Here is a 27,149-nt window from a genome sequence, read left to right as displayed (position 1 = left end):
CCCTAGCAGAGCCGTATCGCTAGCGGCCTTCATGGACGTAGAGGCCGTCCCACAGGCCTTCCTGCCATTTGAGTCGATCCATCGGCTCTCCTTATCCGGAGGCACGGTAGAAGACGGAGAGGTAGAGTGTTGTTTCCTGGCCGCCGTCACTATAACAGAGTCCGGAACAGGGTCAATCCTCAGAAAAGCCGGATCGGAATCCAGAGCCCTGTACTTCTTAAGAAGTCGGGGCGGAGCGGCTTATGTCGTTGCAGGCGTAAGGAACAGTTCCTCCGCTGGCTCTACCAATCCTGGCACGAGCGGTAGTAGAGGGCGAGACAAATGCTTCTTATGAAGTGTCTCAAAAATCACAGACGTCGTAGGTGTAGGAGCCGTCACCGTGATTCCCAATTTTGCAGCACCCCTCAAGAGAACATCCTGGAACGTGAATCGCGACTTCCTTGGCTTCGGTCGCCCAGCCGGTTCCAACGGGACGGGAGACTTTGGCTTGGATGGAGCCCTCGGCCGAGGGGCCCCCTTAGGAAGAGTAGGAAATCGTGGCAACGAACCGTTCCTCGGAGGAATCGGAGGAGGCTTGTCAGCCGGCAACTGGGGTTGCGGTTGAGGCTGCGGAGGAGGCGGAAGTGGAGGTGGGGTGGGAGCCCACGGAGGAAGTCCTCTCGGTAACGGAGGAGGAGGAGGCGGAGTAACTGTCTTCGGCCAAGCAGGGGTATACACATCAGAGTACACCGAGCCCGGTGAACCGCCCTTCTTACTAGGCTGGGACTTTGGAGAGTCTGACAAAATGAGGTTCGTCACGCTTGCACTCTTAGATTTCCTAAAAACATCTAGGGGACAAACAAATATATTTGCTTTTGGATCATAATCCCACTGAACAATTTGCAAAGATTTTGAAGGACATTATCAATAAAGCTTTCGATGATGGGATAATAAATGAAAAAACTAAAAGATTTTTGATCACAAACCACCCCAGGAGTCCGGCAATACACATGTTGCCGAAGATACACAAAGACTTGGTGCACCCTCCCTTTCGACCCATTGTATCAACAATTGGGAGCATACATCAACCCATAGGTCAACTACTGGATAGACACTTGCAGGCAAATGTGATGAGGATGAAGACATATGTAAAGGATACAACCCATTTTTTGGAAAGACTAGGAATGGTCCATCTGGAAGAAAACGAACAAGTCACGTTATGTAGCATGGATGTTAAATCTTTATATACATCCATCCCACACCAAGATGGAATGGAAGCAATAGAGCATACATTGCTCAACACAGAGATGGAATTGGACTTTAAAGTGTTCCTTATGGAACTACTACATTTCATACTTTTCCACAGCTACTTTAAATGGAAGGAGAAGTTTTATTTGCAGTTGACCGGGACTGCCATGGGAAATTCGGCAGCCCCCGTCTATGCGAATTTGTACATGGAACATTTTGAAACCAAACATATCCTTGATCAGGAACCTTGGAAGTCCAACACGAAAATGATATTGAGATACATAGACGATATGTTCATCATATGGACTGGTTCAGAACTTGAACTAAGACATGCTATTAGTGAGCTCAACACACGTGATGAACGCATCCAATTCACATCGGAGATAAATACCACCAAAATCACATTTCTGGATGTGGAAATTTGCAGGAATGGGTCACATTTCGAAACAGACATATATCGGAAATTGACTGATCGCAATAATCTTTTGCACCATAACAGCTTTCACAATAATCCTTTGAAAACTCATTTACCATACTCGCAAATGTTGCGAGTAAAAAGGATTGTATCATCCCCTGAGATATCAGAGATTAGGATCAACGAGATGGAAGAAAGATTCAAAAGTAGAGGATATCCTCAAAAAATACTAGATGATGCTAAAGCTAGATGTGCTCAGAAAGAAAGGAAAAACCTATTGATTCAAGCCCCCAAAAAAGAGAATACAAGAATCGTCGTTGTGTCGAAATACTCAACCAAGAGCAAAGCATTTAAGAACATCATTAAAAAACATTGGGCGATACTATCCCAAGAAGCAGAGTTCAATAATGTTTTCAAAGAAATGCCTCTTTTTGCATATCAAAGGGGAACGAACTTAGGCAACATGATTAAATCCAGGACTGAGAGCGCTAATGAAGTCTTTCATGGTACATTGCCTTGCTACAACTGCAGTCACTGCAACAGCATTATTAGAGGGAATGTCATTACCCATCCAAGCAAAGGATATAAGATTAAACTACGTGTGTCAGCAACCTGTGATTCTATGAATATCATATATCTATTGAAATGTCCCTGTGGACAAGGATATGTGGGAAAGACTGAGAGATGAAAGTAAGACTAAACAAACATAAGTCGAACATTCGCAACAAACAAAATCAACTGTTGCAACCCATTTTTGTGAAGCTTCACACAACGTTAGCCAGCTCAGGTTCACCATTTTAGAAATTGTAAAAAAAGTGAAGGTGTTGACAACCATAAAAACCTGCTGCAAAGAGAAAACTTTTGGATTTTTAAATGTGAAACTCTTAAACCAACTGGAATGAATGACCGGACTGAATTCAGTTGCTACCTATGAGCTTTATCATAATATACTTAACTGAAATGTACTATGCATGTTTTCTTTTAATTGCCTTCTTATGATAGTGATGGCTATATTGTTTCTCTTTAACTCCTCATTTTGATTAATCTTACATAGTTTTTTAGAATTGTTTACAGAGATCGTCTTTATTGTTTACGAATAGAACTGTGGCACAGTTTTCAATTTTTAACCAAGAGCTCTTTACGCATGATGATCACGATATTTTGCTTCACCTTTTATTTTAATTTTATTTGTACTCTGGTCTATACGTTTCACCCTTATCTAACATGGCTGCTTTCACCACATGATTACGGACCTCAGCCCGTTTTCTATATTCACTATCATGGCCGTTTTCACTGAATAATTAGGGACCTAGTCCGCTTTCTATATTCATTAAGAACACGGTGATTTAACCTGTGCCTTCGAACTCGATCGGGAAACAACTTCCGCGTTTGGCGCGCAGGACCTTTTTTCAGCGTAACCGGTAAGCGGGTACACACATTTCCTCCTTCATGGTAAAAAATGCATGCGAAGAGTTCTTTGCGTAACCACACTCGAACGGTTCTGTTCATCACATGTGCACGGTTTGTTTTCATTTTATTTATCTGGTGGAGGTGTGTTCGTATCACATACTTCGAAACATTCAGTTTCAGCTTTCACACAGATTAAGCGAAAATTAATGAAACCCTTTACATTAGTTAAAACAGTTCTCTATATTTGGATTTTCTTACTTATCACTTTAATTCACGGCATGACTATGCACCATTCTGAGACTTTATCAACATACCAAATGTGAATTAGACATTGAGTCCCTGATATATCCTCATATGTGATTATTCGATTGTTTGATTTGTAGAATCCAGTCCCTGATGAAGGCTATCATATAGCCGAAATGCATTGGACGCAAAAGCAATTATCCATAAGGCTGGATTACTTATTTTTGTGAAAATTACTTTGGAAATGACGAAAATAAAGATGTTTGAAGATAGTTGAATTAATTTGAAACTTTCTGTGGAACTTTACAACCCAATCTATGGGCATCACGCTGTGACCAGGGGACGTCACTCAATTAAGGGTCACGCAATTGATTTACTTTGGAGAGTCTGCCATAGGCACTTGACGCCTGCCAAACTGACTCCTGGCGCCAGAGCTCCCTCCGCGCCTTCCCGGCGTTTAAGAACGGCGACCAGACGGCGAGCGTTGGCCCCTCGACGGCAAGCTTCGCCTCTTCGATGGCGAGCGCCGATCCATTGACGGCGAATGCCTTCGCCTCGACGGCGACCTTCTTCGCCTCGACAGCGACCTCCTACGCCTCGACGGCGACCTCCTACGCCTCGACGGCGACCTCCTACGCCTCGACGGCGACCTCCTACGCCTCGACGGCGACCTTCTACGCCTCGACGGCAACCTTCTCCTCGACGTCAAGGATCCCCTCGACGACGACCTTCTCCTCTTCGCCGGCGGCGAACGGCGGTGTCGTCTCGACGGCGAGCGCCGACGCCGGGCCTCTCGACGTCGAATACTCGACGACGACGAAATCGTCACTGGAGACTTCCGGCGGCCTGTTCAGGTCCCCCGACGCCGAACGTAGACGTCGCCTCGACCCTGAGCCCTGGGGAGACGGGGAACAGACTGCAGTCATCCCTCTCGACGTCGTGGTCGGTGCAATCGACGCAGACGGTGAATGGGGACGTTTGCTGGTCTTCCTGCCCCTGGGGAGCCCCCAGAGGCCTCAGCATGGGCAGATGAAGCCCCTCCAGACCCACCTTGTGCCTTCCGTCTTCTGTCTTCAAGGCCCTAAAGCCTGATCTTCATCCTATCCCTCAGGGTCCTGCTAGAGAAACCCTGGCAGATGTCACACTCCTCTGGGACATGGGATGAAGGAAGGCAGATGATACACACCTTGTGTGGGTCAGACTTGGCCTTCTTCCTGGAACACTCCGGGCATTTGTCGAATAACGCAGGCATACTTGACAATAAGAGTGCACCCAAAGATCAACCGGGAAGAAAAAGCAAAGTACTTCAAGAAAAGTACTCAAATAACTTTGAAAAAAGTGAAAAATATCACCAACAAACCCTTGAAAAGGGAGAGCTTAATGCTCCAGGGTCCTGCTTGCAGGAGCCGGAAATAAGAACTGAAAGTAAAAGGGACCTGCAGTGCATTCTGGGATACTGTGAAGTTCTGGAAAGTTTTCTTAAAGGCACAGTATCCTGTTCTGAGCCGCATAATGGCAGCCTATGGGGCTTGTCTGTCCATGTCTTCCTCTCTATCATTCCAGAGGGTTTTTGCTGTTTAAGCAAGGGAAATCTGGACAGGCTTTGCTGTTTGTGGATTTTTGGTGGAATTTCTAGTTTAAGTACTGGACAGTGTAGCCTGTGGATATAGGCTGCATTGTCGGTCTTTAATTCTCTATTAAGTGTCTGTGCAGTTCTGCATTTTTCGACACCTTAAGAGATTATTTTTGATTGCTCCGGGGTCCACGCACATGGGCGGGACTATTCACTAGATTATGACTATAACAGAGATCCCCTACTACAGAACCAGAATGTTATCCTATGTCAGTGTGAGTGAGGCCTAGTCTGAAACTCATGTAAAGATCTGCTGCGATTTGAAACCCAGAACCTGGTGCAGGCATCCTGTGTGCATCTCGAGTGCATGTGTATGTACCACATGTATGGTAGTAGGACTCTTTCCTGTGCAACTAAATGCTGGGGTCAGAGGGACCATTGTGGATACCCTTGGTTTAAGCATGGTTTAGATGGAGGATGAAGACTGCTTCCCCCTCCCCCCCCCAGACATTGGAAGTGTATTGTCTGAATTTTTGTGGCTGAAAGGTAGAGACCCAGACACTAAAGTGGAGAAGATGGAGGTGGGCCAAATTAAAAAAAATCCTTGAGGACTTTGTTAGCAAAGTACTGCTGACTAGTTTTCCCTGAGCACTAGCATTTGGTAGGGGGGAAGATGGGCCTATTGTTTATATTGTTCAAGGCTAGGAAGTTTCAAGGCACTGCCTGTCTTCTTATCTGACGGATTGCTGTTTCAGGAAGGCAGATATTAGCGAGTTGCAGAGAACTCACACTTCATTGTGCTCATGTTCTGGATGCTCCTGCTTGGAGCCAGCCCCACTGCAACCTGCTATGAGAACCATCACTTTGTACAAAGTGGGTATGGAGAGTATTCTGAAAGAGAATAAACCCCAAACCGCTTCTGAAATGCATATTCACTGTTTAAAAGATTTGACTAAATGTAGTAACCAAACCACCCCACATTGACACAGGTCAACGTTCAGCATGACATAGGAAGGGAGTGATTCACAGAAAACGTGAAGGACTGCTGTGTAACCAGGGCTGGAGTCTGCTTAACAGCTTGTCTCCCAAAGATGAGAGGACCTCACCTGCAGTCTGCATTTTTTGCTAGAGGTGCTGAGATCTGACTAGAAGCCTGGCTGTCTGCTGAGAGAGTGATGTGCCTGGCCCTGCAAGGAGAGACATTCCAGGGGAAGAAGTCCAGCATTTTCCTGGAGTGGGAACAGCCAGGAAGCAAACCATGTGTCGAAGGGGTCCCTTGGTCTCACTAAAGGTTCTCATTTTGGACCTCTTCAAGCTTTCTACATGAAGCAATGATGGATGAAAAAGGCAGTCTGCTGTGGCTGAAAGAATGGCATCACTGTCATCGGAGTGCTCCTGTACCGTGCACCCGGATCAACCTAGAGTCTGCAACTGCAGAGAACATCTGAAAAGTTGACATCGTCCCAGAGGCAGGCACCTGCCAAACCAGCATTTCTCCAGTCCCCTTTCTGGGAGACTGCAACTGCCAAAGACCTGAAGCAGCTGTAGGAAGCTGATGCATTGAGAGTGCAAAAGGCTCCATGTTTCCTTGAGGATAAGGGTTGAGAGGATCCAGTGGCTCTAGCAAACTCCCTTCTAGGGAGGTAGGACCTACTGAAAAAAGAATATCTTGAATTAGTCAGGGTTTTGAAGACATGCTTTTGCTGTGTCAGTGTGAAAATGGTTTAGGGACGTCAAGGGTCAGCTGTGATGTGAAACACAGAACCCTGTACTGACATGCTGTATGAAAAGAGAGAGTGTATGTGTACAATGCATGTGCAGCACATGTATTGTACTAGAACTGTATTAGCAGGCGTGTTGAGTGACTGGGGTGGCTACTAGAGATCAACACAAGCCTTTGCAGACCGTGGGGAGAGGCAGATGTGCAGCAAGGCAGAGGGGGGAAAAATAGGAAGAGAAAGGCGAAAGAAAGGCTTAATAAAATATAAAAAATCGTTTTGATGTGCTACTCCAGAAAAATTGTGGGGACACACCGATTTATGGCATTTTGTTGGCCGAGGCAGATTGGCCTCCTCCATTCGTTTTGGCTTCTTCCCAGGGAAGGACATATTAGTCCTGAGTTTTTCCCGTTACATCTCTGGCCTACACTTTGGAATGGGGTTTAGCCCTAGCGCGGGCTGTGTATGGTAATCAGGTGAGCTGGGATAAAGATTCACCAGCACATGAAATTCCTTTACGATCCATGCCACAGCCACAAGCTCAATATCGGATCAAGCGGGATGCAAAAGTATCTGTGAGTGACATTTTGGCCCAGTTGGAATATCAAGGTGTGACTGAACCTTGTGTTTCATAAATGAATAATCCTCTTTTTCCAATATTAAAACTGGACGGTTCATATTGCATAGTTTTGGATTACTAAAATTTAAACAGTCATGTTTGCGGTACAGAACACCCATACCTCTATGTTGACAGGTAACATAGTACGTAAAAAATATAAAACCACACTCGACATATCTAATGGCTTTTATAGTCACAATTTGGCTACTGAAAGCCGTGACTTGACCGCATTTACCGTGGTCGGCAATCAAAACAGGTTTACACGTTTGCCTGAGGGCTATAAGAATAGTCCTGGGGCTTTTGCTGCATGTGTTGTGTCTCTTTTGCACGATATAGACCCTGATGCTTTCTCGTACGCTAATGACATTTACTTGACGGATGACAAATTAATACTGCATCTTGTACGTGTACATCGGGTCGTTCTGTCTTTTGCTGACTTAGGGTACAAATTTAATTTAGCTAAATCCTACATCACCTACTTGGCGGTACTCTTCTTGGGTTATGAGCTCAACAATGAATGTAGGGGTTAGCCCCTCACTTTTTGGAGAAATGTGCCCAATTGCAATCTCCGTCTACTCTCAAGAAGTTACAATCTTTGCTGGGTTTTTTTAAATTTGGGAGGACATATATTCCAGATTATGCCCAGCCTATCAAGCCGCTTTACGCGTTGCTACAAACCTCTTTTTCGTCTTCCAACTCGCTTCCAGAAAATACCACGATTCTTCGGTCTTTGCAGTCTGATCTGCTTGCGACTAACTTCTTGTTAACTCGTGATAATTCCCAAAATTTGATCATAAGCATTGCGTCTGGTACGGTAGGTTTCACTTACTTGATGTTCAATGAGGGACAGTCCCCACTGCTTACAAATCGCATTTGTACACATCGGCCGAGATACGTTTTCCACCATTTATAAAATTCTTACGACGGTCCAGATGGTGATTCTGAAGGACTGCTCTCTGGCCCAGGGGAAATGCATTCTTATGGTCTCACCTGTACCGGCTTTAGAGGCAGTGACAAAGGTGAGTGTTTCGAATTCCAAAGCTTTACATCCCCGTCCATAAGAGGCGCTTGGGGACTGTACAGCTCAATTAGAGGAGCTGCGTGCTTTGATTTTAGCTCTAGAATTAGCTGATTCTGATGAGAGCACTTGTGTGCGATTCCTACTACTGTGTGCAGGCTTTCAATGACAATTTATTCTTTTGGTCTCAGAATGATTATCGAGACTCTGAAGGTAGGGCAATAAAGCATAAAACGCTTTGGGTACGTGTGTCCGAACTTAAGGAACGTTTGCCACTCACTCATGTTATCCATACGCTTGGACATCAGCTTGTGGGAGCACATGCTGTTGGTAATTTTTTGGCTGATGAGGCAGCCAAATCTGCAGTGGCCACATGTTCAGTAGCAGCTGTCACTAGGTTCATGACTAAAATTTATCATGATATAATTGGGGCAATTGCTACGACGAAGGATGGAACTGACTTCCCACAGGGTTTTCCTTCATTTTATTCATATCACTTATCTAGAGATCAAGTCCCATTTGCAACTATTCCGTCCATTGGGGATCGGCTGATTCCCAACGAGGACCGCAGACTACCATTGATCATATCCTCACATGAAGGCATGGCTTCTGCACATGCCGGAGTTTCTGTAACAGTTTCTATTTTACAGCAACATTATTGGTGGTGTGGTTTATACCAACAAACCCGTAATTATGTACCATCTTGTGACATTTGTCAACTGATTAAATCCTCCTCTGTTGCACGTCCACAACATACACAACTATATATTACTAAACAACCGTTTGGTTGTATTTATCTTGATCACTGCAGTCCTTTGACATCTGACAATGCATATAAACATATTTTTGTTGCAGTGGATTCATGCGCTCGATTTCTGTGGGTTTGGTCGCAGCGCAGTGTTGACGCTCAAAATGTCATTAGAGATTTGCGTGTCTTTGTCTGGACTTTTGCCTGTGGCACCTTCCATTCTGACCAACCAAGGTCCTGCATTTGCCTCTAGGGTTTACAAAGAGGCAATGAAGTCTCTGGGGGTGCTGGTGCAGTTTTCGTCCCCATACCGGCCTCCAGGCAATTAAATAGTGGAGCGAATGAACCGTGACTTAAAGCAACATTTGACGTAGATAACCATTCTACTATGTACAGGAACTACAAAAGACCTGTGACACACTGGCTAGAGATCATTCGCCCTCGTCCACTGAAGCAGTGGTGCTGATTCCCGTTACTGGATGGCTTCCTAAAGTTGGTGATCTGGTACAGGAAAAGCTGGAGAACAAAAAATAATTTGGTCTTTCTTATTGTGCAGCTGTCCCTGTTCTTGGATTGAAGGTACTCTTACAGTAATTTTGCCTCCTTTGCCTGGCCGCAAGTTAAACAGATGTATTTCTATTGACAATGTAAAGCTACACCATACAGCAGATACTGAATAGTATGACTCCAAGTATTCCATGCCGAGATCTTCCACTAGATCCGATGGCTTCAGCTTCCGCGACTACTCCCCGCGTGATTATGGGGGAGTTGGAAACTTCTATCAATTTCTTGCATGTTGTAGCTTCTACTTTCACAGATGCACACATCAAGAATGATTGTCCTCCAGTTAAGGTCGCTATCGACATTCCGGGCAGTAGCATCCATAATCCAACTGATGCTGCACAGCCTCCATTGTTGCGTTTGGGAGCGAGTGGTTATTTTATGGATCGTACCAGTTTTTCCGTCAAACTCCTCTTCTTCGTGCTCATCTGCGGTAACCCCTCTGACAAGTACGCGTCTTTTCATTACCTGGTTCAAGAAGACTTACCTAGTCCCACCCTGGACATACATCTGGATGGTACTCACGCTTATATACCTTTACATGTAGATTGGGTTTATGACAGTGCTCTTCTTATTCATCAAGGGTCATTATTTGCCCGAACGCTTTGCTGTAAACTTTGACGGAGTTCTGGCCCCCCCATACATCATCCCATATAATGAAAAGAGATCAAGCCCTCATGAACATTTCAGCTTTCCCTGTTGCTGATGGCATTGTTTGGGATAAAGTTGCATTCGCTATTCATGGCCCAACAGAGGTCCTGAACGTTCCATACATGTTCAGCGTTTTCTTAGGAGATGTGGTATCAATGGACGTCCGTTTGGACAACTGGGATGTTCAAGCCGATCATTCACTGTTTTCTGATTTAAAGTATTATGCTGCTTTTAATGCTGAAGATTCATTTTTGAATTTGGCCAATTATGCAAATGTGTTCTGTTACCAACATTATGGCCATCATTTCTTGCACAAAACAAACACTCTAAGACCAATTTTTAATTTTACACAGTGGGAACATTGTCCGACTCCTTTACAAGAGAGTTATAATACTCAAAGGAGTAAGTTCACATACTTTTCCGATTATACTATTTCTAATCCAGAGTCCTATTTCTACAAGCTAAAATTGCCATATCAATCTAAATTCATATTGACAGCACTCAACTGATTTATTCTAATTCCTTTAGGACTGGTTTGGCCTAACATGGTTAAGAACATTGGAAAGACACTATTGAGTTGAAATCTATTTGGGGTACTAAAGATTGGAAGGTGCAAGGCACTGACGCACTGCATCGGGCATGTCTCATTCTGACTCAAATTCTGTTTTTAAAATGACACAGTGCAACAAACTACTCGTTTTTTAAATCTCGTTTCTATTCTCTAATTAGCGGAGTATGATACATGACCTACACACACCAAACACACGATTGATGAATTATATGCCTTGTTCCTAAATGGTAGTATAAATTCCTCTGATGTGAACCATTGGGGTGGTTATTGTGGCCAACTAGCTCCAATGCATGTCAACTGCGTTTTCTTAATGCAACGTCTGGTTTCACACAAAGTAGGCCTGATCCACGTTTCCCACATTCTCATTCAGTCACCACGTATTCGGTGGGGACATTGTGTCAACAATGGTTGGGACACTCAACACTGATGTCAGTGAAACAACACCTGTCCCTTTGTCGGGTGACATCAATTTGGCTGACTTTATTTTAGCCCCAAAATCACCACAATCAAAACAATTTATTTATGAAGCATATAATGAATTGTGGAAACTATGACAGATGAAAACTGCGATGCGCTTGCGTCAAATTGACCTAGCTAATTTAGGAAAAGTTCTTGCAGTGGTTGATAGTATTAATACATTATCTTTCGTATTTACACCTTGGATAATATTGTTTCCTCTGTTATTGATATTGTACAGAATGGTGTATCTGTGTTGTATCATGGTCAAAATCAATTGCACTCTGTAATGCAATTTGCATTGACGCTACAAACGCTCAAAAATTAGAAAGTTCCATGGGATTATTTGAATGCTTTTACTGTTTAATTTGACTGCTAAACAAAAATGTATATATATGAAGGGACGCAACTTAAACTTTATTACACATAGAACAATTAGAACAGTTACCTTTATCTGTAGCAGAAACAGATGCAACTGTGTGGTTAATACATGATGTTATTTCACTGCCCTTCTCACTGTTTGTTTACTTCTTGCATGCAACATGTTACTGTTGGATGCTTTGAGACCCTGGGAAGTGCATTTATTCATGAATTGTGGCCATTGCCTTTCACATGCAGATGTCAGTAAGCGGATAAGGAGGTTTTCCTCACAGGGGACAATTGCGATTCTACAGTAGGACATTCCCTAGTCTGCAAACAAGTTAAATTGCACAGCGCTAGTAATGTGTCAGCCCCTAATCTGGCTAGTTTTTTTAAAAGGTACGCCCGTCCCAGCTATTATTTCCTTATTAACTTTGCTTTTGAATGGCAGTTATTTTATTTTAAATAACCACGACTGCTGCAGCTTATGGGCCGGGATCCCGTACATAGTAACTGTTTCGCAACGGGTTACTTACTGTAGCAATGTCCTTTTCCCACCCCCACATAGGACCGTAGATAGTTTGCTTTGGCCTTCCATTCCAACTTTGAAAACAGATTTCAATAAACTAAGCAGACTCAAAGCGCTATTGTTTCAACAAGAAGTGGCTCTCTCATCAGTGCAAGAGACCTTCGAACTACAGGTGGCCAGAACCGCAAGCGAGATACACTCGCTGCTGAACACAAATCTCCCACTCCATTTTGGAAAATACACCAGATATTTAATGCACATCTTTTTTAAACTTGTGGGATAAGGCCTTGTGTCCTCTTTTCAGACAATTCCTGAGAGATCTGGGAGTGTTGTGTTCTGGGGTGTCTAATCATTGGCTTCTTCATTAGTGTTTGGAAGAGTGAATGAGCCACTATAGATAGTCAGTCCTGGGCTTGTGGGCACTAAGGTGGTGGGAAGGCTTAGCCCCTATACACCGAGGTCCCATAATCCTGCACATAGTTCTGTGTATGTGCAGAATCCCTATAACAATGCAGCTTGGGATTCTGGAAAGCAACCAACTACTGTTCCAGTTTTTAAAAAGGGCAACAAGGGAAATCCACGTTGTGATCGTTCAATTTCATTCATTGACTCTGTTGCAAAATCAGCAGGCAGGGTGATAACATGAATCAATAGTGACCATTGTATTCACCACATGCTCATTACTGTGTAACACTGGATAGCGAGAATAGTACAATCCAGAGGTAAGGATTCTACTCATTTCACGCTTTTTTACATTCAGTAAAAGTGCATCAACACACATTATCATTGTGCAACAATTTGCTGAAGTTACAGTACGATGGGCAGGTGTACTACACAGCATACACTTCTGGCTGTGCAGCAATATTCAATACTTGCAGTACAATTTAGGGGAGAGTGCGTTACTCTCACAGGATTTACACATCATTCTGGAATTAGCATCAAAAGAAACTATGCACACCACGTGAAAATGTTTTACTAATCTTCTCCCTGAGGGCAAGAGGAAGGCCTACACCAATTCATCTAATCAAGAACTTCTTTCAGAAGTATTTGTCACTGGTCAGCCTGACTTTTTTCCAATTTCTATTGGCAAAGTAGAGTCTGTAAATGGAATGAATAAGATAACCATGGCTACCTTACTACAGTGATTTCCAGATGCTTTCATCTGCATGTTTTCTGTGTCTATTCAGCACCAGGATTCACATGACCAGTGATGAAAATCCCTTACTGTTAACTTTTTTTAATGCAGTACCACCATTTACATTTGATTCCCAACGTGTTCATGAGAAATTTATCAAGATCAAAAATCATGGTTGGATAGTCTTTTTGCAGTGTGAAGAACCTGGAATTTCTCGCAGACTTATTCTCACTTGTCATTATGTAGCACTGAGAAGTGTTATTCATGGATGAGATTTCAAATAAGAACTGACAAATTCAACCACTTTGCAGTGTGTGTGTGTGTGTGTGTGTGTGTGTGTGATTTGGTATCCGAAGAGAGCAGTGTACTTGCTGCAAACATGACGTTTCAAGTCACTTTCAAATTGTGGTAAATTGTACAACTCAGCCAAAAAGCATTCCTGTGGGGTGTGAAATCTAAAATCAATCTATTTTTCAAAATGCGTCAGGTAATGCAAGTATATTTTTTTATGCTTTAGTTCACAGCAAACAGCAACAATAAACATTCAAAAAAACTTACCCTGCTCTCTACCAGGCTGTCGAATGGACCTGGAGGGTCATCAAGACATAAAAACTCTCTAACTGCAAGGCTGCAAAAGTAAAAATAAAAATAAAATGAGCCACAAACGTACAAAAAGAACCAATGCACATATTCAAGTTATGATAATTGAATCCTAATCATATACCTCAGCGTCGAGGTATATACCCACATGCTACCTACAATAGAAAAGGACAGACGTTTTCACCAGTTCGACTTCCTTGGCAAAATCTGGGAAAACATAGATAACAATCTGAAGAAATTATCTTTTCATGCATGCAAGGAAAGGAAAATAATTATGACAGGAAATATAACTATCAGGAAGAGTCCTCTTTACGATTCTGAGCCAAACATAGAACATAGTATATTAAACATATAGAGAACTCTAGCTGCTCAGACAACAAAAATGAAAAGCTGACTTACCCTGTAGTGACTCTAGTTCTCCTAGACTACGGAGACTTTCATATTACCAGTCTCTGGGAAAACTTGCTTTAAATTAAGTCTACTGTTGTCCTAAAAATGATCAAAGCATTACAGATCTTCACATCTGGCTGGGCTTGTCTCTTATTTTCAGAACATTCTCTGTTATCGTTTCCTGTTGTTCCAGCCTTGGTGAGGTTTAGCGGTTTACCAAACATCTTAATAAATAAAGCAGGAAGGGAACACGAACGGGAAATGTGTTGACAATTTTAGAAACGCTTGCCTTTCAAAGGGCACATGTATACGAGCTCTAAGCAACACATCCCAAACTCTGGACGACTGCTCTTTGCAATCGGTGGAGCGAGAATGGAATATGCCTGATCCACACATTTGTAATACTACAGGCTTCTTTATAACCTAAGCCAAGAGATAGTAGAAACTGGTTGGCCTCCTCACAGGAGGGATGCATCTCAAAATAGGAGCAACTTTTCCTTTCCTTGCTTACTTGAACTGTATACACGGAAGTACAAACACGGGCTTTGATAATACACGATTTTGGTTACAGGTATAAAGTTGGCTGAAACAACACGCAAAGAGCTCCATATGTTATCGGTATCTGCCCAGCTTCTGGGACACTCCAAGTGCTACTCGAGGATCATTCTAGGTATAGAGCACTCACAAAACACCGATTTTCCACTAAGGGGCAAAACTCTTTCACAAAGCTCACACATGAACACCACACTAAGACAGGGGCGGCGACTCCATGTGGGTGGAGGAGCGTCGCCCCACAGCTTTCTGGCAGTGCAAAAAGCAGAAACATAAAATGGTAGTTTAATACCATTTTATATTTCTGCTTCTCACACTATGAGAAAGCATAAGCGTTTGGTTGGGGGCGGGTGGGCGGGCTTGCTCTATGGCAGGGGAGAAGTGGCTTGCACACTGTTGTGGGGCTGACTTTTTGGTCGGCCCTCTGCGGGCCGACCAAACCAGTCATGCGCACTCACCATTTCCTCCATGTAGGTAGCATGCAGCCTACATGGAGAAAATGCCCTCCCCATAGACACCTGTTTGGTCGGCGTCCCAATCAATGACAACGCTGCTATTGCGGCGTTGTGATTGGCTTAGGGGAGGGGAGGGAGGCTGCCTGCTTCCTGTCGCATAGGATGAAGCGTGCCGACGACGTGGGACCGAGCCGGCGAAGGTACGTTTTTTATTTCAAATTACCCCCCAACCTTGCGCGCGACCCCCTCCCTGTGCGAAACCCCATTTCCCCCCCCCCCCACCCACGAGTCATGCCGGCCACGACTGCACTAAGACACATCTATCTCCCCATGTGCAACAATCCCAGACATCAACAAATACATACAGGTCACACTTAACCACCCAATGGTAAGAACTTTACTACACAAAATTACCCTCAAAGTTGGCAGTTTTTCTTCTCAAGCATCAGACCAAAACACTGCAAGCAAGACCTGAAGCACAACGCAGTCGATAAACCTTCAACTGCAGAACATCAAGGCATGCTCCCTTGTCAAACTCAATCTCTATCAAGACTGGGGCTCACATAGTCCTCTTTGCCTGCACATAGACATACCCACAATGACATGGCCATGGTTAGGGCTAAACCATTTACTTAATCTCACAACGGTCTTTTATTACTTTAGTCGAGTGGGAGAAAGACACGGAGGGAGACGCCTAATAAAAATAAGGCAATCGACCAATTCCAATCCACTCAGGTCACATCCTCAAACAGTAGTTGGCTACGTCAGCAGCTGCAACATTTTCACACGACCACGAGTATTCGCAGACACCGGTGCCACAACGGCCATTTTTACATATGTGACTTCTTCAGAACTTAAATCCTCATGCTAGGGACAGTAACGACTTAGAACTGCTTCAGGTAGCACAGAAGAAACGTAAAGTGAACAATTATTTGGAAGCTTAGTTAGTCTTTGCAATATATTAAAAATGTCACTTTGGTTTGAGAGGTTTCCTCCTTTTAATTCTTGCCTTCAAGGCTTTCAGGTTCCAACTGTGTCCTTTTATACCGAAGGTAAGAGGAACCTGGCGTAAATAGGCAATGCAATGGTTTGCTAAGTAACTGATGACACAAGGACATGATAAATTGATTATTTTGAGGTTAAATGCTCCAGTTTCCCAGGACACATTTATGTTCATTTGTTTTGATTCAAGCCAGCAACCACTATCGCAAAACATAACAAAGCAGCCTCCCACAGGCGCCTATGGGAAGTTCTAGAAATGTAGCACATTAGAACAAAGTACAAGAAAGCTCCTCTACACATCTCTGTTGAATTTTGCAACACTATTCATGTTGGATCAGTATCCTGCATCGATTCATATAGAGCTGTATTTGTTTAGGGTCCATTCTGAAATCCCGACGTCCGTGTAGGTATAAGGCACTTCAATATGTAGATTTTTGAAGTCATTGGAACCAGAACTGATATCAACCACCCTGGAAGTCTTTCAGATTGCTGTCTGATATCTAACAGTGTTCACAGATTTAGTCATTAACATGAAGCATCCTATAATATCCAGCCAGCAGGCTCTGGCCGTCAGACTTGCGAGCCAGGTACAGCTAACTTTTCAAGTGAAGCTATCTGTCTATAGTTGGATAGGTTTTTTCTGGCTTGATGTTTCATAATAAATCAAAGAAAGACTCCAATGTAGGGGAAAGAAAGCTTTTTGAGGGTGATCTGCTAAATTATCTGACTGTACCTCCCCTCTTAGGAGTTTTGTGGTCTTAAACGTAGGCACTTCTTTTGGTAGTGGTTTTCTTTTTTAGTATACCTAACCCCCCAGTCTTTAGAGCAAGTATTTCTCCATATGTTAAAACCATTATAGCTGTTTAGGGTACGCTCCCAACCTACCGGATTTAGAACTATCCAGGGAGTCCATTGTACTAAGGCTCTCTCACTTACTGCGGGATGAGGGATTGGCTTGCCAGGCAGTAATGTCAGTTCAGTCTCAAATCTTTATTCGAAAATTTACCATAAAAGTCATAAAATAAAAATATTTACAAATAAATATGTAACAAAATTACAAGTAAATGGTCTCTCTGGTCATTAGGGACACAACTGTCAAAATTCATAATCCCGCAGGAATCATGATTACTTCATATTTGTACCTCTTAATATAGTGTCCTGATTATTAAAGCTAGAACCTTATTTAGAATGTAACACTACATAACAACTCTCTAATGTAGAAAGTTGCTGCAAAAATTCCAATCCCAAATGGTGCTGTCTTGCGTGTCACCTATGCAAAACAGGAACCAGAAAGGAGGACAGAGGTTCAGAATACAAGCAAAAAAATATAACGTAGCTTGTGCTCTGTTTCGAGGTGTTATTACAACGACAGAGGATCATGTCGTACTGCCAAGCATTTTGAAGTGGAAGGCGACCTTAAAGTGCACACTATTCAATCTAAAATGGGTAAGAAAAGTGGCGTGTTGGGCTAACACTCCACAATAAACACGGTTCAAGAGTCCTGGTGGTTAACACCAATGAATATCTTGCAAACGTCTGCAACTCTCGCACAATACTCACAATAAGCGATTTACAAAGAAGAGGCTTGGGGACAAAGATACTGCACACAACACATTCGTGGGTTACTTGTTACTTAAAACTCTGTAGTACACAAATCTTTAGGACCAGTCATCTTAGTCTTCAACTCAGGAGAAAACTCCAATTTAAAGAGAAATGCGATTTAGCACCCACACCCAATCTTTTTTTTTTTAGTTAATGAAAGCAGTGTACATTCATAATTGGACAGCAAAATATACTGTCTCCAAGAATCTTTTTCTTGGTACAAGATTCTTAATTCATGTTTTTTTCATTTAAAACATTTCTTTTTCTACTCTGGTTTTGCTGTAGCCAATGCGTTTTGTCCGATAGGGCTTGGTCAGCGTGTATCCTAGGAGCAAGATGCATGCTGATAAATCTTCATCAGATAACAGAACGCGCTAACGTGTGCGCTGGTTCAAAAACCTCCTGGTGCAAACTGCTTTGTTTTGGTATTAGAATGCCCACGTCATAATGTACGATTTAGGGTGATGGACTTTTACGTTTAAGTGATTCATATAAGACAAGAAAGCATCTAATAACACCTGCTGGACGTTTGCGGTGCAGGCCATCAATACCGCATCATCTGCATAAATCAGAATGGGTATAAGGTGGTTCCCAATCCTGGGCATATCCTTTCCCATCCCTATAAGGTGTAAACTGATCCCATTTATGTATAACGGAAAAAGAAAGGGGGCTAGGATACACCCCTGTCTCAAACCCCATTTGGAGCTCATTTGAAAGGTGTTTTCCCCATGTGGACCGAATCGAACTGTTATGTTAAATCATAACAGTTGCGTTTTATGAGAGCAAGTAGTTCAGGATTGACTCCCATTACCTCCATTATCGACCATAGCTTTGATCTCTTAACTAGGTCGAATGCATTTGTTAAGTCAATAAATGCCATATGCAGTACTCCCTTCTTGGCTGTGACATATTTCCCTCCTACTAAATAAAGATTTAAAGACTGTTCCACTGTGCCAATTCCTGGCCTAAAACCAAACAGTGTCAGACAAGATCTTATTTTCTTCGGGCCCAGGTTCCCAGGCGGGACAAAAGCACTCGCCCCATGATCTTGACACTTGAGTTTAACAGTGAAATTGGCCTATAACAAGAGGGTGAGGCTCTATCTTCTTTTTAGGTCGAGCCTAGCTCATCGCGCAAGCGCTGCCCTGTGAGGCTTCTTGGGTCTACTCTGTGTGGGTCTGACTCCTCCCATGCAGTGGATTGGCTTTTGCATGGGTCTTTTTTACAATCAAAGCCAGCAAATGGCTAAAGGTCGGTGCCTGTCCCACCTCTTCTGAAAGGTTGACTACCACTGCGATTTGCCGCGGGAGTGAGCAGTGGCGCACAGGGTGGCAGCTGAAGTGCGTCCTTGTCTTCAGTTACATTATATAAGGACTTCAGAGTATATGCATTATATATTTATATAATGAAGCAGTATTCCCAGCATCTCGTATAATATTTGCATTACATATCAAAACAGCGTGAAGTACTAACTGTTTTGAAGCGTGTAATGGGCCACACCATCATGACCGTTTACCATGATATTTTTTTAGATGTTTATAGAGTGAGGCATGATACGGGTTTCTTCACATCAAAATTTGATATCAAGCAGTGACGAAGCCATGAAACCCTAGGTCCCAAGAGTTAAACATTGTTTTCAGCACATCGCAAGAGGCAACATTGTGAACTAGTCATTATTTTTACATCGCATTTCATTATTGTCAACCTATTGAATACAAAATGCGGGTGATGTCTGCCGTTTTAGGAAGTATTCTAGTTATGCAAAAGGGGCAGTAACACCAATCAAACGTGGGTGAGGAGACAGTGGTGCTACTTAAAACTTTGTACATTTCTAAACTATGTAAATACGAGTTATTACTTAGATAGCTGTACTTAATTTATCTCCTTTGAAGGATGATAAGCCGAATTGACCCTGCCATGATCTGAACTCTGGATGAACTGTGAGGTGCTAACCAGTTTCTGTTCTGATTTCATTTAAAGGGTTTTTATTCCTCAATGTTGTCCCTCTGTCTCACTAAACCCTTATCTCAATATTTCTATATTTCCTGTATGTCGTCCAAATTATTTGAATCTTTCCTTCGTTCTCCCGCCTTTTCTCTCTGTTTTGCGTTCCCTTGTAAATATTTTTCACCTGCCCTCTTTCTCTGTCACTCCCTTTCTGGCGTCTTTGTTTTTCGCTGCCTTTTCAATATTATTTCCTCAAATTTCTTTCCTTTTTTCTAAGTTTTCTTCGTCATTCTTAGTATGTAATCCTTTGCTCTGCCTATTGACTTTTTTCTTCCCCTTTTCCATACCCTCTTCCAGTATATATAGTTTGCCTTTCTTTTTCCCCTGTCTGAATATGGGTTTTTCCGGTTTCTCCCTCTCCCTTTTCTCATCCCTATATTTCTAAGACCTCTTTCAACATTTCCTACCTATTTTCTTCCATTTTGTTTGCTCTCATCCTTTATCTCCCCATTCCCCCAGACGCCTTCACTATTTCGGTTTCATTGTGTCTATTCCAAAATGTATTCCATGTTTTGAACCACTACCTTTCCTTCAGTCTTTCTTCCTCAATTTTGTTTCTATCTTGTCGTTTTGGCTTGACAGCGCAGCTGCCTGTGTACCTATTGTTACAAATTTGATGTATTGTACATAAACAGGGTTTTGGCTCCACACAAGGTAGTATAGCATTGCTCAACTGATGCCCTTGGCTGTTTGCTAAATAATTCTTCTTCTTTTGGTGGGCTTGCATTGCAGTGCATGAGTGGGTAGCATTTGCAATGCATTAGGTCTCATACTTGCAAGAGTTTGAGCTATTGGCATTGTAAATGACAATACCTTTCATTTATGAGTTGGTTTTCAAAACAGATACTTAAAAGACATTGTCATTTAGAATGCCAATAGCTTAAACTCTCGCAAATGTGAGACCTATTGCATTGAAAATGCTTTTTTAAAGATGGGGACAATAATGGCGGACCTCCAGGTTTTTGGAATGGAGCCTGCCACAGTGCTCCTTAATACATTTGTTAGCAAAGGGGCCTATAGATGCACTTTAGATTTATAAAGATCTGCAGGAACCCCATCAGGACTTGGAGCTTTACCAAAGGGGCACTGGATTAAGTCTTCTCTAGGAGAGATTAACAGCCGAGATTGTTAGCACAGGAACCGGTTCAGAATAATTAAATATTACCCGGGGAACCAGATATGGATGCTCCTGGCTTAACTATTAATTTCTCTCCCTCTCGAACCTTATTTGTCACATCTGCATAATCCTAAGGATATACTTCCTGTGACTTAAATGGGGAAGAGGCGGAAAGTAAAACTGTAGCCTACGCAGAAACAGCTATTTTTGCCAAAGCATCGACTGCAACAGTGAAAGAAGACTTACAATGTGGAAAGCTACCTGATATGATATAGTTTTATAGAGTGCTCTAATGCCAAGGTGTCTTGGCGCTAAGAGGTGAGATAGGGGGTCGTAGCAGCTATAACTGATTTTAAGAAGGTAGAAACAGTTGTGTTTTAATACCTTCTTGAAAAGAAGCAGATTGGACATTAATCTCATAGAAACGGGCAGTTGATTCCACAGTTTGGCTGCACAGTATGACAGACTTCTGCCTCCCCATCGGGCCTTGCGAATCTTGGAAATACAAACAAAACCTGCGTCAGTAGATCGAAGGTTTCCAGTAGGAATGTACCAGGAGAAGACTGTAACTTTAACCTCTTGGCTTTATCGATGCCTATATACAGTGCATTACGGTAGTCGAGCCTTAAGAGGAGGAGGGCAACAACCACTGATTTCTTCAGATCCTGGGGAATGAAAGGGAATATCTTCCTAAGAAGCTTCAGTATGTAAAAGCAAGAGGAGCTTACGCTATTGATCTGGCCCGAAAAGTTGAGCTGGTTATCAAAGATAACCCCAAGGTTCTTAACTTTATTAGACGGAACAGGACATTGACCCGCCTCTGCCGGTTACCATGTGAAATTCCATAGTGATGGACCATTGCCAAATTCCAACACCTCTGTCTTGTGGGTATTGATCTTAAGATAATTAAGGCTCATCTATCTCATGATGTGAGTCATGCAGGCATGGAAGCTGACAGCAGTGGCTTCAGACTGTTTGGATACAGAGAAGACAATTTGTGGATCATCTGCATAAGAAACCAACAAAAAAACATATTCTTTGTTAAGTGTAGAAAGTGGAGCAACATATACATTGAACAATGTGGGTAACAGTACAGATACCTGAGGCACTCCACATGGGGTTCAGAAAGCTTTGGATTGCAAATTGTCCCAATGTATACTCTTCTGTCTTGAGGCCAAGAATGAGGAGAGAAGGGGCAGAGCCAATTCCACAATCCCTACCGCCCTCAGCCGCCTTACTAACACAGTGTGATTCACTGTGTCAAATGCTGCAGAGAGGTCCAGGAGAATGAGGATGGCTCTGCCCCCTCCATCCACCTGTCTGCGAATTTCCTCCGTTGTCATAATCAGGGCAGTCTCGGTCGAGTGACATGACCGGAACCCATGCTGACTGGAGTCAAGTTAATTATTGATGTCTAGATATTACATAAGCTCCTGATTCACCGCCCTTTTGAGGATTTTAGCAGTGACTGGCAGACAGGTGATGGGTCGATAATTCTTTACCTCTGTGGGATCGAGAGTAGGTTTTGTTAAGATTGGTCTTATGCAGGCTGTTTTCCAAACTGATGGGTATATCCAAGAGTCAAGCACTTGGTTAAAAAGAGGGGCTAAATATGTGCTAATTAACCCAGAACCTAGGTGAGTGGGCTAAAACCTGCTAATTGGCACGGAGGTGCTATTTCCTCCTGTACTAAATTATGGTCAATTCCTGCAGGCTGCAATTTATTGTGGAGAGCATCATAAATTAATTGCACCTTAGCCTGAAAGAAATTGGCCAATTTATTACAACAGGCTTGGTCGGGTTTAAATATACTTACCTGTTGGGGTTGGGATAGAACTCTGACAGTTTTACAAAGCTCCTTAGAGGAATGGTTAGCTGCCTCAATTCTTGCAGTATAATATATCTTTTTAGCTTTTATAATGGCCTCTTTGTAGGACTGGAGTGCTATATTGTATGAACCTTATTTTCTGTGCTATAGTCCACCCTCCAGATGCGCTCAGCCCTTTTGCACAACTCTTTCAGGTTTTTGAGCTCTGGTCCGTACCAAGGAGCTGTCGGGCGGGATCTTTTAACTTTGATAATTCTTTCAGGTACCACCTGATTAACCGCTGTAGCAATTCAGTTATTAAACTGGATGGCCGCCTCATTGATATCACTGACCGGCATGGGAGCACACATGTTTAGAGCCTGCCCAAATTTCACCTCTTGGACTTTATTCCAAATCTGATTTTTAGACTGGCTGGTTTATTTATAGTGAGAGCAGTTGTTTCAATGACATTGATATTAAAATAGATCGCCCTATGGTCAGTCCAGGGGAGAGCGGAAGTTTTAACCTTTCAGCTAGGAATATTAGATCAGGAGTAGAATCCTGCAACAGGCATTCTAGCTGATACTTGTGTTTGCTCAATGAACGCATATTGAGCAATAGGCAGGGCAGTGGCCGCTCACACAACGCCCCCCCTTACAATTGAACTTACTAGGATCAGCACTCGAGCCATCTGTGTTCATTAGGTCTGGCCGGCCTCCCATTACACCCTCCCCCTCTACCTACTTCTATCTCAACCAATTTAACTCAAATGCTCTAATCAGGCAGTTTCAGACAAGGACACAAGATTTGTGGAATTCATCTGGTGGTGAAGATTGCATTAAAAATCATTTACATAAATAAACTGATTTTTTAACCACTTAAATCTTTCACCTAATTTTTGTTATATAACATCCAGTCAATTCCTATATTGGTTCGGCATGTATTTCAGGAGGTGGAGACAACCTGAAGTTGTTTCTAATGGAGGTCTAAGAAACTCTTGAGTGTCCTTCGATATATAAAACTATCTCTACATGATGGAGGAAATGCTCACACACAAAATTCTATTAGTGGGCCTTGCACAGTAGCAGACTAGTTCAAAGCATGGCCGCAGGTAAAAAGGCACGGCAATTTTAAGATCCATATGGTGAGGGGTTGTCACGCAATATGCTGTGTGATCGGTCATATTTCAAGAAAACTAGATTTAACATCATTTATCCATTCATAGAAAAGCATTTTGAAGCACCCTGAAATTTCCAAGCTAAGTATTCACCCTTTCTGATGAACCCCACACTACCTGAAATATTTCATGATACAGAAACATCTGGGTGGAGACAGACCCAACACAGTTCGTGACACATCTCCACAGAGGCAATGCTATCTGATTATCTCAAGAATTACAACACACGTTTGGTATTCCCAGATCTGGATTTTTTTTAAATATCTACAAATTAGTGTCTATGCGAAATATGTAAAAAAAATAAAAACAACAGATCCCAATTATTTAACCAACAGCAAAGGGGGCGGAAAGGATTATGATGTTGCAATGTTAATATAACATTTATGGAAAAAATAAAGGAGAAGTGCATACATCTAAAAAAGAGAAGGTCGGAGGAGCTAGGTAAAGCTTTAACCAGGGATGAAATTGCTTTAGTATAAAAAGGAGGACACACACTGATAAATGCATGTAATTTACAAAATTTAAAATACTGTACAAGATTAATACTATACTGCACAGAAACTCTTTTTTTCTAGGGTACAAGAAAATACTATAAAGACTTTAGAAGTTTAAACCCCGTTGCAGAGCTGCTCCATTTGTTCGCTCAAATTTGTATAAACATTACTGGAATCTAATATTCATTTACATTAAGAGAGATTACTGGGATTCAACTTGAAACTTTCCAGCAACCTAGTTCTGTGGAGACATTTGCCTGAAGTGCAGCTGAAGTATGAAGGGGTGTTATACGGTTATTAAAATGAGTGCAAATAACAAAATAATGAATACCATCACAAAATGTGCTGCAGTACGCTGCATAATTTGCCTTTTCATGCTGCAAATTTAGTCAACCCTACGGCATAATTTGGTCCTCCCTTGACGCATAGTTCTAGCCGCCCTGATTGTAAATTTACCACCCGAAGATTCAGACAGAACATAAATTGCCTCAGGAACATTACTGAGAGGCGAGTCTTAACTGCCAGCTTTCAAAGGATACCTGCATTCACCAGTGCCGCACTGTGTGCTTTAGAACAGGTCTGCAGTCTCATTATGAGATACACTGCCAGCGTGTGGGTTTGTTATGCAGATCATTGCACCAGATACATAAAAAAATTAATTGCCTAGAAGTTGCTGAAATCCTGCACTGCATGTTCATTTGAAGGGATGCAAAAGCACCTAAAATCTATGTGGTGGTTGTAAACCTTTTCTCGGGAGGGAACATCTAGTCACTGCGGTAAAATAAGCTGCTTACGACAAAAGTTTCTATGTCACGGAACAGTCCAGGTATATAAATTGTATTCGTTCGCCTGAAAAATCTATAGACATTTTATCACCCAGATTCTTGCAGCTTAACTAAATGCGAAAATTCTACAGCATTAACATGTTTTGTTCCTTCCACCTACCCTAGTAATAAGAAAAGCAATGGTGTGAATTATGTGTATTTTTTTGCGAAAATACATTAAAGTTGGGGAAATTATTCGAAATGGCATGTAAATGAAACAAAATGCACTTTGAAGTATATTGCATGGCAGTCCTCGCATTCAAATGCCACTTGGTAAAGAGACTGATTCATGAGAAACATATTCTACTCGCAAATTACGTGAGCGTAGGGGAACATTTTGCACATGCCTCATGGATGACAACAGGAGGAGGAACTTATTTTTTTCCCCAAGTAGCTCTTTATTTAAATTACTCTACATGGTCAAGCAGTTGAGCTTGACATACCAACACACATGTAAAAATTCCTGAATATGTAGCATCATCTTATCATACAGACACGGCCAGTATCGACTTGGGCCTCACTTTTCTAGGTGTAACCCTAAGTCGCTATTTTAATATAAAACATGGGGAAAGAAAAGTAAACGTTAAACAATCAGCGAACTACAACAATACATACATCAACACCAGGTTACTTCCGTATACTATCGTAAAGAAAAAAATAGAGTGATAACGTTTACAAATGAGCCAATCCGAAGGCGACAGCATCACCTAGACGACAGCTCATACAGGAACCTCCCCCCGTCAATTGCAACAATTAGACATTCCGGTCATGAGGCTTATTATACAGCAGCCACATCATACGTCCAAGGGGAAAGCATGCGCAGCTATTTTTCGTTTTTAACCGCGAGTGCTAGTAGTATGGGATCCCAATCATCCATTGCTATTCCCGTAGCGCCTTGTCTGCTCCTTCCGGATAGTAAAATTGGTCCGCCTAGGGACCATCTGTGGAGATCACTAAGCCAAGCTTTGAGGTTTGGGGCCCGCATGGCCTTTCACGGCATTGTGTATTCCTTTATGTAATGACTAGTGCCAAGTCGATATATTTTCAGGTTTGTACGTTGTGTTTCTATCTGGGCAAGTTGCGTAACAGGCCTGTCTGTGGGGTTAATTTCCACACGCCTTCCTGTGAGCTCCTCTTTCACCATTTGTATCTCAACCCCGAAGTGCTGTATCTTGCGGCACTCCTACACCATATGGTAGAAATCAGTCCTGGAAATCCTTCCAGCATCAAGTCAATTCCATGGTAGGGTCCTGTTTTGGCCTCTTCTGTATACTGAAAAAGTTTCTTTATTTTCTCTCTCTTCCAGCCAGGAAAACAGTTATTCAAGCACTCATCACATCCAGGCTGGACTATGCAAACTCTCTTTACATAGGGTTGCCTGAATACTAAATGGCCAGACTTCAGGTAGTGCAAAACGCAGCACCTCGTATACTCCTACGTCTTCCTTAGAGAAGTCAGGTGGCCCTCATCGCCATTCTCTGCATTGGCTTCCAGTGAGGAAATGCATTTTGTTCAAAGCCCTAGTACTCCTCCACAGAGAGCTTCATCATAATGGTCCTAGTTACCCGACATCCAGATTTCAGTCATATCTCCGACTACGAATCTAAGCACCTGTGAGTCTAGCACAGCGACGGTGAGGAGTAGCTGTGTGCTATGTAAATAATGTTTCATCATCAGTCTGCCCTGTCCTACATCTTGGAAATAGCATCTGGGTATAAGAGGGATAACTGTTGCAGGGATAAGTAAGCCTGGAGTAAGTAATGAAATTGTGCAAACTTAAACCTGGTATTCGTACTCGCAGATTTGGTATAAGCTCGCAGCCGCACCTAGTCCTGATCAGTGATCTATCTCCCCAGGCTGCCTTTTCAGCGTTCCTATACACTGTGAT

General features: G+C 42.6%; 1 protein-coding gene across 6 annotated transcripts in view; it reads right to left on the bottom strand.

Annotated features, from left to right (window-relative positions):
* Positions 1–27,149, bottom strand: part of SNX16 (sorting nexin 16) — a 249,202-nt gene that overhangs the window by 95,625 nt on the left and 126,428 nt on the right. For all 6 annotated transcript variants that reach the window (XM_078687097.1, XM_078687099.1, XM_078687101.1 and 3 more), the window contains exon 5: positions 13,793–13,862. In XM_078687097.1, coding sequence (XP_078543223.1) covers positions 13,793–13,862 — 70 coding nt within the window. The remainder of the gene's footprint in view (positions 1–13,792; positions 13,863–27,149) is intronic.

This window comes from Lissotriton helveticus, chromosome 4_1 (genome assembly GCF_964261635.1).
Source record: "Lissotriton helveticus chromosome 4_1, aLisHel1.1, whole genome shotgun sequence".
Taxonomy (NCBI): Eukaryota; Metazoa; Chordata; class Amphibia; order Caudata; family Salamandridae; genus Lissotriton; species Lissotriton helveticus.
Note: the sequence above shows the minus strand (reverse complement) of the source record. Positions and strands in the feature narration are given on the sequence as shown.